This window comes from Vombatus ursinus, unplaced genomic scaffold, assembly GCF_900497805.2.
Source record: "Vombatus ursinus unplaced genomic scaffold, bare-nosed wombat genome assembly UNPS02014910.1, whole genome shotgun sequence".
NCBI classification, from domain to species: domain Eukaryota; kingdom Metazoa; phylum Chordata; class Mammalia; order Diprotodontia; family Vombatidae; genus Vombatus; species Vombatus ursinus.
The window spans coordinates 431,661-445,976 of NW_020954688.1; the positions used below are offsets into that span (position 1 = coordinate 431,661).

At 38.6% G+C, this 14,316-nt stretch overlaps 1 protein-coding gene across 1 annotated transcript; it reads left to right on the plus strand.

The window, feature by feature from the left end:
- The first annotated feature begins 2,131 nt into the window (after window positions 1-2,131).
- On the plus strand, window positions 2,132-3,067 carry LOC114029177 (olfactory receptor 6M1-like). The gene has a single exon (XM_027843534.1). The coding sequence runs from the start codon at window positions 2,132-2,134 to the stop codon at window positions 3,065-3,067; it is 936 nt and encodes a 311-aa protein (XP_027699335.1).
- The last annotated feature ends 11,249 nt before the right edge of the window (window positions 3,068-14,316 follow it).

The following is a 14,316-nucleotide window of genomic DNA, read 5'->3' on the forward strand; positions in this document are numbered from 1 at the left end:
CACAAGCCAGTAGGATTAGCATTCATCTCTGGTGCTACATGCTAACCCTCAGCAGCCATGTGTCAATGTTTAAGTTTCTGTGGCAAAAAGGGTGATAAATCCAAGTTTATCTGTGATTTCAGCTGTATTCATGGCAATGGAAAAACCCTATTTACTAGCAAACACTAATAAGATGGCAAAAATGTTATCTCTAAAGCCCATCCTCTGCAAACATTCTCAATAGTTCTTCTCAGGTCTCATTCACTCCTCTGCCTTTACTGTCAACCACAGAAATCAATCCTTGTACATTGGAAGAAATGGTGCCATGGTGTTGGATCTTGTCCTGGCCATCCCACATTGTGAAGCTAATGTTTTTGTATTCTACAAATTTTTTGTTTTTATATTGAAACCCATAGTAGGAATAGTAATTACTATTTCAATCAGTTTCAGTTTGCCCAAAATAATTTTTATTTCCTGCATCATCCAGACCAACTACTAGAATCCATGCTTCTTGTTTGCCAAAGAACCCCTTGATGAAGTTAGCAAATATATTCTCCATATTTTGTGTTTTATGTTGAACACTGGCAAATGAAACCTGTAAGCAGCTACTGCTCCTTTCCTTCCACTCTCTAGGCATTGGTTTCTCTTCCGCCTACTCTTTCCTTATAAAAACAACTCTCTCAATTTCTAAAGCCAATATTATGATCAAAGGATTTTTATTTTTTTTTCTTAGAGATAGAAGGGACTCTACAGGTTATCTACTTCATTCAATTCATTTTGCATGTGAGGATTGAGGTTCTGACCTACCCATAGGCCATGCAAAATCAGGATTGAACTCAAATCCTCTAACTGCAAACCTAGTACAATTTCCACTACATCTCAAATGCTTCTGTTTTTCCTGCCTTCCTATGGACTATTCTAGATTCAATGTATGTTTCTTGAGGGGCAACTAGTCACTAATTTACCAACACCAAATTGCCTTTGGTGTCTAATCATGGTGAAGCTTTTTGAGAATCTGGCTAGATTATATTTATCTGTTCCGATTGTCTATATGCCTATTTATCTCTTCATGAACTCTCTTATTAGGTCACCTTTATTGAAATAGGATGGTGAAATAGCAAAAGGATTAGGATTAGTTAGGCAGAACTTTAAGAATGTAGCCATGTTTTGTATGTATATATCTATATAAATGTACATATATAGACACATATGTACATCTACATATATAGTTGTAAACGCATTCTGATGTTCTGATCCATATGTTGATACCTAAGATGACCTAGTACATTTCATCTTGGGATAATTGACTTACTCGTTGAAGAGAGTGATGAACGGAGTCTTTTCTTCTCTACTTAGTGCTGTAGGGTATATTATGTTCTCCAAAGATGGTTTGACATGGAAAGCTGAGATGAAAATATCAGATCAAAAATCTGATATAAAATCTGACGTAATGCCTTTTTCAAAAGCAAAAACATATTCTTTACTAATAGTAATCATAGTATTTTTGTAAAACATGTTCATCACAATAACTTTGTAAGGTGAGTAATGCTTCAATTAAGCCCAATTTATTAAACATTTATTAAACATCAACTATTTACTAGGTATTAAGAAAGGTTCTCTGGATACAAAACAAAAACCAAAATAGCCCTTGCCTTCAATAAATTAATAGTCTACTAATAACTGATCAGATCTCCCACCATTAGTAGTTTCAACCATTCCCTGGTTACATTGATTTTGAAGTGGAGCTAACTAGCATAACAGTCACATTGATAGACTGTATAGACATGCTATAAAGGAACTGTTACTGAAAAGTAAACGTGTGCCCTTATCTTGATTGGAACCTTTTTAATGAAAGATAGTGGGATAAAATGATGGTTACATAGAAGAAAGACAATATATTAATATACATATTGACTTCCACACTAGAATGTAAGCTCCTTGAGGGCAGGGGAAATTTTGCTCTTATTTTTATATCCCAAGACCTTAATACAGTGCTTTCCACCTAGCATACTGATTGATTAATGAAATGTCCTTTCCTCCTCCATTCTTACCTAAGGATTTTTTGATGGGTGGGGTTCATCTGGCTGTTTTTTCTTCTGTGACTGTCTCAGCAGGGGAGATCAAGGGCATTATGGAGAAGAGGAATTGGACAATGGTGACAGAGATCATCCTTGTGGGAATCCCCACTACTCCAACCTTGAGTGGCCTACTCTTTCTACTATTTTTATTGGCCTATTTGGTGACTATTTTAGGCAATTTCCTTATCATCACTCTGATCTGGGTGGACTATAGACTCCATTCACCTATGTATTTCTTCCTCAGCCACCTTTCCTTCAGCGAAACCTTAACCATAACCTGTGCCGTTCCTAAGATGCTGGTTGATTTTCTATCTGAGAAAAAAACCATCTCTTTTGCTGGATGCTTCTCACAATCTTATTTCTACTTCCTTTCTGCATGTACTGAGTTTATCCTCTTTGCTGTCATGTCTTATGATCGTTATATTGCCATCTGTAGTCCCCTTCAATATCCCACTATCATGACCCATCCACTCTGTGTTCGACTTGTCATCCTATCCTGGTTAAGTGGTTTTCTGCTCATCCTCCCATCTACTATCCTTAAGGGAGAACTGCCATATTGTGGGCCCAATGTGATTGACCATTTCTTCTGTGATAGTGCTCCCCTATTGCACCTTGCATGTGCTGACATCAAAGCTATTGAACTGTTGGACTTTTTCAGTTCCTTTGTACTACTTATTAGCTCACTAACATTAACAGTGGTCTCCTATGTCCACATTATTTCCACAATTCTGAAAATCCCCTCAGTTCAAGGTCAACGCAAAGCATTTGCCACTTGTGCCTCACACTTCACTGTGGTATCAATGGGCTATGGGATCTCCATCTTTGTCTATGTCCGTCCCTCACAGAAGAGTAACCTTCACTTTAATAAGATCCTCTTTGTCCTCTCAAGCATTGTCACACCCCTGCTGAACCCTTTCATCTTCAGTCTAAGGAATGAAACAATGAAAGAGGCATTGAAGGATACCACAAGCAAGATCCAGATCTTCCTAAAGGGCCTAAAGTTCAATTGATTTGCTGTTGATAGCTATGTCTGTTTCTAGACATCAGCAAACTTGCTTAGGAGATGTAATATTGGGGCAGCTTTGTGGCGCGGTGGATAGAGCATCGGCCCTGAAGTCAGGAGGACCTGAGTTCAAATAGGGCCTCAGACCAAACACTTGACACTTACTAGCTGTGTGACCTTGGGCAAGTCACTTATCCCCAATTGCCTCACTAAAAAAAAAAAATGAGATGTAATATCCAACCAGATACACAAATGGAGCATGATTAACATCCTGATAATTCAAATGTCAGAATGTTCCAGCTAGAAAGGACCATAGATAACATCTATCTAGTTCAATACCATGATTTTACAGGTGACGAAACAGACACAAAGTTGTAAAATAGGAATAATATCTTGGAATTCAAGTATATCACTTTTCTGAAAGTTAATATGTCCCCAGAACCTAGCAGAGTGCTTTACAAATAGTAAACTCTTACCATATATTTAGTGAACTGAATGTTTGTACAGTAATTATATAGTACTTTAGTGCAATTGAAATGCATATGACTATGTATATATGTTTGTGTGTATATATATGTATATGTAATATATACATATATATTATAGCATTTATATCCATGACTTCATTTAAGAAAGAATACCAGAGCAAGTAGTGATCAGAAGGTGGCAGTCTTTTCCAGGTAAATATCATGGATTCAACCCATAGTCAAGTGACCTGGGTGTGCAAATTCATTTTTCTAATGCAGCACAGGATCTTGTATTCAGTTCAGAGGCACAGACTAGGGGTGGACCTGCAGCTTTGTTGCTCTTTCCTCCTGGTCTAGCTCCTGGCTCCCAGACTTCAAACCATACAGTCTTTTAGTACTTCCCTTAGCAACTGGGCCTCACCATGGAACTTCCTACTCCTTCTCACTGGTGAGTTCCTTGTGGAACCTCTATTTTGTGGAGGGACCCGTGTGACCTTAATTCCCCTCCCAGCCTTGTGCTTGATTGCTGGAACTCAAAACCATGTCCCCATGCCAGGTATTTTCTTTCCTCCCTCTACCTCCACCCCAACCCTGACTTTTTTAGTTCTCTTTTGTGTCTCGTCTTCCACTCATTAGAATATAAACTCTTTGAAGGCAGGATTAACTTTCTCTTTGCATGTATTGTATCCCCAGCATTTATCACAGTGCCTGGCAATCAATAAGTATAACCCAGTCCCAAAGCTCAGTGATGTAGGATTCCTTATTGATGAAGATCTATGTCTTGAGCCTGCATGTGGGACAGGACACAGTTAATGAGAGTAGAAAAAAAGAAGAAAAGAGCTCTTTAGTTTTCTCCAAGTTTTGAGTTGCTTCAATACTTGGCCTCATTGTTCTTTTCCTTCCTAAGTAAAGAGGGTAGATTGTTGCATTTTGTGAATTTTAAATGGTCAGGTGAAAAGTGCCCAGCCATTTCAGGGTATAGATTTGCAGCTATCACAGTATTGATGTCTGGAGGAGCAAAAAATAAACTTTAAGAGTGACTTAGTCCAGCAGTAGCCGAGAAAAGGAATCATGTGGCAGTCAGGCCAAATCTGGGGTCAATGCTGTGTAGGAACTGTGCTAAGAGTAAGCTTACTCCTCAGAGACTAAAGATACTATAAAGATGAGCATGTGCCTGAGATGTTGTGCCCGAAAGGGCATGGGGAGAAGGAAGGCTTGTAACTTGTTCTTGCTTTATCTTTGAAGTAAATATCTCATTTTAAAAGATAATTGATATTAAGTGGTTTAGTGGAACTGGGATATTACTCTCTATTGGGTTGCAGCAGCTAGGTGGCACAATGGATCTGGGCCTGGAGTCAGGAAGACTCATATTCCTTAGTTCAAATCTGGTCTCAGATATTTACTAGCTGGGTGAACCTTGGGCAAGTCACTTAACCCTGTGTGGCTCAGTTTCCTCATCTATAAAATGAGCTAGAGAGGAAAATGGCAAACCACTCCAGTATCTCTGCAAAAAAAACCCCAAATGGGGTCACAAAGAGTCAGACACTGCTGAACAACAACAACAATTTCAACATTGCCTGACAATGGTGAAGATCAGATAGTGGAATTTGAAGCTGATAGCAATAGAAAAGAAACATTCTAAATTATCAGGGTACCCTAGAACTCCAAGGTGCACAGATGTAGAGACCTGGCTCTGGAAAGTGGAACCACAGTGTATTCATTACATATTACATATACAAAAGAGAACAGAACCAAATTCAGAAGGAAGCACAGATAAGCAGGAAAGTTTTGAACTTATCTTTTTCCTTAAAACCTTCTCTTCTAAACTTCCCTCTACAACCTTGATGTCATTGTTGATCTCTCTCTGTCTCTCTCTTCATCTCTGTCTGTCTGTGTATGTGTGTGTCTCTATCCCTGTCTCTCTGTTTCTCTTTCTCTGTCTCTACACATACACACACACACACACTCAATTAGTAGTTAAGTCTTTACAAGTCTACCTTCACACTTCTCAGATCTTTATCCTTTCCATTTACATGATCACTCACTGACTTCAGTATCTTATCATGTCTTACCTGGCCTCTTCCCAATTGCTATTTCTGCTTCCAGAATCTCCTTACTCTAATTAATTTTCTATGAAGTTGTCAATTTTTTTTCTAAAGGTACAGTACTTATCTGATCAAAAATCTTGAGTAGTTTTCCATCACCTCTAGGAAAAAAATATAAACTCTCCAGCCTGGTATTTAAATAACTCCACAATGTTTTCCCAACTTAACTTTCTACACTTATTTTTTAGTGTTCTCCCTTTTCTTACAATGTGTTTTAAGTCAACCCTAACTACTGTTTCCTGAATCTGCCATTTGACCTCTAATTTATCTGCTGTCTTTAAAACAACAACATAATAGTTGTAATTAGTTAGTTAAAGCAAAGTGATATCAAAATAATTACATTGGTTTTTTTTCTGGATTTTCTTTAAGTCACAGAATGTTTCATTTTCTCAGGAAGGACAGCAATTATGACAACTCATCTCAAAAGCTCACCAAAGGGACCTTATTAAAAATGGTTTACTTATATTATAAAAATAGGTACATCCAGTGGTGAGGTGGGGGCAGGGGAGGTGGGCAGGTAATGCAGAACAAAACAATTTCCTAAGAGTGAAGGGAATTCTTAATGTAACTTGTTTCTCCCTTTTGAATAAAGCACAATTCTTCATGGCACTAAGCATTTTTTATTTGGCAAAAAACTTCCCAGAATGTATGGTTTATATATAGATATAGATACAGATATATAAATTATAAGTAGTTTTGGCAAGATTCTCCATTTCTAAAAATAAATCCCTTTTCATTTATTCTCCCTGAGTATTTGTCTTCATAAAGTCAGGAGCCAACTCCTCTGGAAAGCCTTCCCTAACACCCTCCCCCTACTTACACGCACACCTTTCCTCATAACCCCACCTATTCTGAGTGTTTTCTCTATTCTGAAATGACAGTGTCTTTATTTATCTATGTATGTGTTGGATCCAGACAGTAAAATGAACAATTCTTGAGGCAAGCACCATTCCATTATTTTTCATTCAAGATTTAGCTTTATTTTTATTTAGTTTTTTCTATTATTTTATTTTCCCCCAGTTACATGTAAAAAGAATTTTTAACATTCATTTTCAAAACTTTGAGTTCCAAATTTTTCTCCCTCCCCACCTCACCCCATTGAGAAGGCAAGCAGTTTAATATAAGGTATACATGTGTAGTCATGCAAAACATATCCATAATAGTCATGTTATGAAAGAAAATATGGACAAAAAAGAAACCTCAAGAAAAATAAAGCTTTTAAAAAGTATGCATCAATCTGTATTCAGACACCATCAGGTCTTTCTCTGGAGATGGACAGCATTTTCCATCATAAGTCCTTCAGAGTTGTCTTGGATTGCTGCATTGCTGAGAATAGCCAAGTCATTCACAGCTGATCATCTTACAATATTTCTCTTACTTTGTACACAGTACATTTCATTTTGCATCAGCCCGTGCAAGTTTTTCCAGAGAGTTTTTCAAGTTTCCAAGTTTTTTTCTGAGAGCATCCTGTTCATTATTTCTTATAGTACAATAGCAATTACATACCACAACTTGTTCAGTCATTCCCCAATTGATGGGCCTCCCCTCAATTTTGAATTCTTTGGCCCCAGAAATGAGCTGCTATAAGTATTTTTTTACATATAGGTCCTTTTCCTTTTAGTTTTTTTATCTCTTTTGGGATATGGTAGTGGTACTGCTAGGTCAAAGGGTGTGCATGGTTTTATAGTTTCAAATTGCTCTACAGAATGGTTAAATCAGTTCACAAGTCCACCAACAGCATGTTAATGTCTCATTTCACCCACATCTCCTCCAACATTTGTCATCTATCTTTTCTGTCCTATTACTCAATCTAATAGGTATAAGGTAGTACCTCAGAGTGGTTTAATTTGCATTTCTTCAATCAATAGTGAGTTAAAGCATTTTTTAATATGGCTATAGATAGCTTTGATTACTTCATCTGAAAATTTGTCTCATCTTTTGATCATTTATCAATTGAGGAAGGGCTCTTATTTTTATAAATTTGACTCAGTTCTCTATGTGTTTGAGAAATGAGGCCTTTATCAGAGAAACTTGCTTCAATTTTTTTTTCACAGTTACTATTGTTAACTGCATTTCCTTCTATCTTATTCTCCCCCACCCCACTACCATTTATTCTATTCTCTCTCTCTCCTTTCACCCTGACCCTCTTCAAAAGTGTTTTGCTTCTGACTACCCCAGTCTGTCCTCCCTTCTATCATTGCCCCCATTTTCTTAACCCCTTTCCCTCCTACTTTCCTCTAATGTAAGCTAGAAATCTTTCTATACCCAAGTGAGTGTATATGTTATTCCCTCTTTGAGACAATTTTTAAAAATTTTTTAAAATTCATTAATTTATTTATTTTTAGTTTTCAACATTCATTGCCACAAGATTTTGAGTTCCAAATTTTCTCCCCATCTCATCCCTCCCCCAATCCCAAGACAGCATGCATTCTGATTACCCTTTCCTCTAATCTGCCCTCCCTTCTATCTCGCCCCAACCCATCCCCTTCCTCTCCTATTTTCCTGTAGGGAAGGATAGATTTCTATATCCCATTGCCTGTATATCTTATTTCCCAGTTGCGTGTGAAAACAATTTTTTAACATTTGTTTCTAAAACTTTAAGTTCCAAATTTTCTTCCTTCCTCCCTACCCACCCACCCTCATTGAGAAGGCAAGCAACTCGATACAAGTTATACTTGTGTAGTCATGCAAAACACTTCCATAATAGTCATGCTGTGGAAAATTAACTGTATTTCCCTTCACCCTATCCTACCCCCCATTTATTCTATTCTCTCTTTTGACCCTGTCCTGCCTCAGAAGTGTTTGCTTATGATTACCCCCTCCCTCAATCTGCCCTCCCCTTTATCATCCTCTCCCCCCCATCTCTTATCCCCTTCCCCCCTACTTTCCTGTAGGGTAAGATAGCTTTCCATATCCACTTGAGTGTGTGTCATTCCCTCCTTAAGCCAAATCCTATGAGAATAAGATTCACTCATTCCCTCTCACCTTCTCCCACTTCCCCTCCACTGTAAAAACTTGTTCTTGTCTATTTTATGTGAGATAATTTACCCCATTCTACCTCTCCTTTTCTCCTTCTCCCAGTATAATCCTCTCTCACCCCTTAGTTTTATTCCCCAGATATCACCCCTTCATCTTCAACCCACCCTGTGCCCTCTATCTATTAATCTATCTATACATATAATTTTCCCCCTCCAACTACCCCAACACTGATAAAGGTCATATGAGTTATAAATATTGTCTTTCCATGTAGGAATGTAAACAGTTCAACCTTAAAAAGTCTCTTACGATTTCTCTTTCCTGTTTACCTCTTCATGCTTCTCTTGTGTCTTGTGTTTGAAAGTCAAATTTTCTATTCAGCTCTGGTCTTTTCATCTAGAATGCTTGAATTTCACTGAATATCCATTTTTTCGCCCAAAGGGATTATACTCAGTTTTGCTGGGTAGGTGATTCTTGGCTGTAATCTTATCTCCTTTGCACTCTGGAATGTCATATTCCAAGCCCTGTGGTCCCTTAAAGTAGGAGCTGCTAAATCTTGTGTTATCCTGATGTGTTTCCAGAATATTTGAATTGTTTCTTTCTGATTGCTTGCAATATTTTCTCTTTGACCTGGGAACTCTGGAATTTGACTATAATATTCCTAGGGGTTTTCCTTTGGGGATCTCTTTGAGGAGGTGATCGGTAAATTCTTTCCATTTCTATTTTACCTTCTGGTTCTAAAATATCAGGGCAGCTTTCCTTGATACTTTCTTGAAAGATGATATCTAGGCTCTTTTTTTTGATCATGGCTTTCAGGTAGTCCAATAATTTTTAAATGATCTCTCCTGGATCTATTTTCCAGGTCAGTTGTTTTTCCAATGAGATATTTCACATTATCTTCTATTTTTTCATTCTTTTGGTTTTGTTTTACAATTTCTTGGTTTCTCATAAAATCATTAGTTTCCATTTGCTCCATTCTAGTTTTTAAGGAATTTTTTTTTAGGCAATTTGGATTAAGTGACTTGCCCAGGGTCACACAGCTACTGTCAAGTGTTTGGTCTGAGGCCAAATTTGAACTCAGGTCCTCCTGACTTCAGGGCCGGTGCTCTGTCCACTGCACCACCTAGCTGTCCCAGGAATTATTTTCTTCGGTGAGCTTTTGGACTTCTTTTTCCATTTGGCCAATTCTGCTTTTGAAAGCATTCTTCTCCTCATTGGCTTTTTGGATGTCTTTTACCATTTGGCCTAGTATGTTTTTTAAGGCGTTATTTCCTTCAGTGAATTTTTGAATCGCCTTTAGCAAGCTGTTGACTTGTTTTTCATGATTTTCTTGCATCTCTCTCATTTCTCTTCCCAGTTTTTCCTCTACTTCTCTTACTTGTTTCTCAAAATCCTTTTTGAGCTCTTCCATGGCCTGGGATTGATTCATATTTTTCTCGGAGGCTTTGGATATAGGAGCTTTGACTTTGTTGCCTTCTTCTGAGTGCATGTTTTGATCTTCCTTGTCACCATAGTAACTGTCTATAGTCAATTTTTTCTGTTGTTTGCTCATTTTCCCCAGCCTATTACTTTTTAACTCTTTGATAAAGTAGGGCTCTGCTTGGGCATACTGTCCCAAGCTTCAGGGATTTTGTGTAGCTGTTTTCAGAGATACCTCTAGGGACCTGTAAGTTTTCAGTTCATCCAAGGTGTTATGATCAAAGGAGAGGTGTTTGCTACTCTTCTGCCCTGTGTTCTGGTCTGTGAGTGAACACAAGCACTCTTTTCTGCCCTGAAACTGTGATAAGCATACCCCCCCGCCACTGTGGCCACAAGCTCTGCTGTGCCAGTGCTCCTTCTCACCCTCAGCTTGCCACCCATGACTGCAACTCATATACAAGTATGGGCAAAGCAACAGAGTCCTGCCTCAGTGCTAACAAAAAGACCCCTGTGATCTCCTTCTGACCAGTTGTTTGACCCCTTTACTGTCTGTGGGCTGAGATCTCTGAAAGCAGCCATTGCCACTGCCACTACCGATTCAGTCACTCCTCAGGCCTGCTCCTGGTTTGCTGTAGGGAGCACTGTACTGGTGCAGCCTGTGCTAGACTGCGCTCCACTCTCACCCAGATGTAACAGACTCCTCTTCTGACCTTTCAAGTTTTCTTTGGTGTCTATGGGCTGAGAGGTCTGGAAATCACCACTGCTGCCAGAGATGCCATCACCCCAGCCCTGTTCCAAATTTGCTGGGGCCCAGTCTGCACTAACATAGCGTGTGCTGAACTGTTCTCCTTTCTTCCTGGTGCAACAGACCTTTCCTGTCAAACTTCCAAGTTGTCTTGGGCTGGAAATTTGTTTCACTCCATTTTTTTTGTGGGTTCTGCTGCTGTAGAATTTGTTTAAAGTCATTTTTAAAACATATTTGAAGGGGTATGGGGGAGAGCTCAGGCAAGTCCCTGCCTTTACTCTGCCATCTTGGCTCTGACCCTTTATTTAAAAATAAACAAATAAATAAATATTTTTTTAATTGTTAGCGGAAGTTTTTTTAAATTTTGAGTTCCAAATTTTCTCCCTCCCTCCCATCCCTCCCATACCCACTGAGAATGCAAGCAATATATCAATTATATGCGTGAAAATCATGTAAAACATATTTCCCTATTAGCCATATGACAAAAAAGTAAGAAAAATAAAGTAAAAACTTATACTTCAATTTAGACTCAGAGCTCAGTTATCTCTGGAGGTGAATCACATTTTTTTCCATTGTGAATCCTTTGAAAATGTCTTGGATCATTGTATTGATTAGAGCAACTAAGTCTTTCACAATTAAACATCATTACACTATTGCTGCTAATGTATAAAATGATTCCTGATCCTGTTCACTTCACTTTGCATCAGTTCATAAAGGTTTTCAGTGTTTTTTCTGAAAAATCCCCCTCATCATTTCTTTTTCTTTTTTTCTAGTATTTATTTTTTTTTAGTAAATTTATTTATTTTTAGTTTTTAACATTTATTTCCACAAGATTTTGAGTTCCAAATTTTCTCCCTCTCTCCTCTCCCCCTACCCCAAGATGGTATGTATATTGATACAGGCTCAACATATACATTCATATTAAACCTATTTTCACATTAGTCATGTTACAAAGAAGAATTAGAACCAATGGGACAAACCATGAGAAAGAGGAAACAAAAAAGAGATAGAAAGAGCAAGAAAGTAATATGCTTCGATCTGCATTCAGACTCCATAGTTCTTTTCCTGGATGTGGACAGCATTTTCCATCATGAGACTTTTGGAGTTGTCCTGAATCCTTGCACAGCTAAGAAGAGACAAGTCTAGCAAAGTTAGTCATTTCACAATTTGGCTGTTACTGCGTACAATGTTCTCCTGGTTCTGCTCACTTCACTCAGCATCAGTTCATATAAGTCTTTCCAGGTTTTTCTGAAATCTGCCTGTTCATCATTTCTTATAACACAATAATATTCCATTACATTCATATACCACAACTTGTTCAGCCATTACCCAGCTGATGGGCATCCCTTCAATTTCCAATTCTTTGCCACCACAAAAAGAGCTACTATAAATATTTTTGTACATGTGGGTCCTTTTCCCATTTGCATAATCTCTTTGGGATACAGACCTAGAAGTACTCTTGCTGGGTCAAAGGGTATACACAGTTTTATAGCCCTTTAGGCTTAGTTCCCAATTGTTCTCCAGAATGGTTGGATCAGTTCACAACTCCACCAACAATGCATTAGTATTCTGATTTTCCCACATCTCCAGCATTTATCATTTTCCTGTTTTTATCATGTTAGTCAATCTGAGAGGTGTGATTTGGTACCTCAGAGTTGTTTTGATTTGCATTTCTCTAATTAATAGTGATTTAGAGCATTTTTTCATATGACTATAGATAGCTTTAATTTCTTCATCTGAAAACTGTCTGTTCATATCCTTTGACCATTTATCAATTGGGGAATGATTTGTATTCTTACAAATTTGACTCAGTTCTCTATGTATTTTAGAAATGAGGCCTGTACTGGTTGTAAAAATTTTTTCCCAATTTTCTACTTTTCTCCAAATCTTGGTTGCATTGGCTTGGTTTGTGCAAAAACTTTTCAATTTAATGTTATAAAAATTATCCATTTTGCATTTCATAATGTTTTCTATCTCTTGTTTGGTCATAAATTCTCCATAAATCTGACAGGTAAACTATTCCTGGCTCTCCCAATTTGCTTATAGTATCAGCCTTTATATCTAAATTGTGTACTCATTTTGACTTTATTTTGGTATACAGTATAAGATGTTGGTCTATGCCCAGTTTCTGCTCTACTATTTTCCAGTTTTCCCAGCAATGTTTTGTCAAATAGTGAGTTCTTATCCCAGAAGCTGGAATCTTTGGGTTTATCCAACAGTAGATTACTATAGTCATTGACTACTGTGTCTTATGTATCTAACCTATTCCACTGATCCACCACATTTCTTAGCCAGTACCAAGTAGTTTTGATGATTGCTGCTTTTATAATACAATTTAAGATCTGCTATGGATAGGCTACCTTCCCTTGCATTTCTTTTCATTAATTCCCTTGATATTCTAGACCTTTTTTTTCCAGATGAATTTTGTTATTATTTTTTCTAACTCTATAAAATAATTTTTCTGACTTTGTGTCTTGGTCTTCCCTGCCACCATAATGGGTCTTTAGAATCAAGTTCTTTGTTGTTGTTGTTGTTTGCTCATTTTCTTTTTTTTTTTCCAAAACAACCCAACAACTTTTATTGGTGTGTTGCCACCGGGGCTGACCACCTCCTTACAAAACATTAAATAGTGAAGGGACTGACTTGGGCCAAGAACTGTATAAATTGTACACACACAAGGAAAGAGGCCCTATCTGTGGCCATGGGCTGCAGGGAAGTCACTTCTCTGGGGCAGGGAGCCAGGCCAGGCTACCTGTGGGGTCGATGAGGTGGGGGTGGCTTTTCTGTCTCCTTAAATGTGTGCTGATTCTTAAGGGTCAACTTCCAGAGAGGGAGGGATGGTGAGGGCTCTGTGTCCAGCTCACCCCTCTGTGCTCCTCCTGTGGCCAGGTACTAAAGGGGATTGTTTGCAACCAACCTTGAGGCAGGTCTCCTGGGCATGTCCAGCTATCATGGATGGACAGAGCTCCAGTGGGGCCCTCCCCTTGGAGGCTGGAATGGGTCTTGGACACAGCAATGAGGAGTGAGGCTGGCTCCTCCCCTCTCCTTGGCTCAAAGGAGATTGCGTTTCTCAGGAGTTTAGTGGCAAATGGCTTTAGAAATGTCTCAGGTTCTCCTCCTCTCCCTCGGGTTGTGCCAGAGGCAGACCTGGGGCCAGTACAAGATACCCTCACGGGTGCAGGATGTCTCCACAACTTTTTAAGTGCAGGGGTGATTACTGTTGCCTTGGTATTCCCCAGTGCCTAGGAGGGTACCTGGCATAATAAATGCCTAAGAAATGGAACTGAATTGAGAACAGGAGAGGAGAAGCTGATTGGTTGTCCTGGGTGACCTAGTTCTCTGTCCAGGGTCTGGTGAGGGGCCAAGATGCCCACCTTAGTGTTGGGGTATGCCTTAGTTTCTGGTGGATCCCTTCCTTTAATAGGTCACTAAGCAGACCCATGACTTCATGGCCAGAATCAGAATCTGATCAAATAGGTCACCATGGCAAACCTTTATGCCCAAATATCTGGCAGTGTTTTTCTCCAGATCAACCAGATATTCC

Coding starts and splice junctions, on each gene's coding strand:
- LOC114029177 (XM_027843534.1), top strand. CDS start 2,132: ATGGTGACAGAGATCATCCTTGTGGGAATCCCCACTACTCCAACCTTG.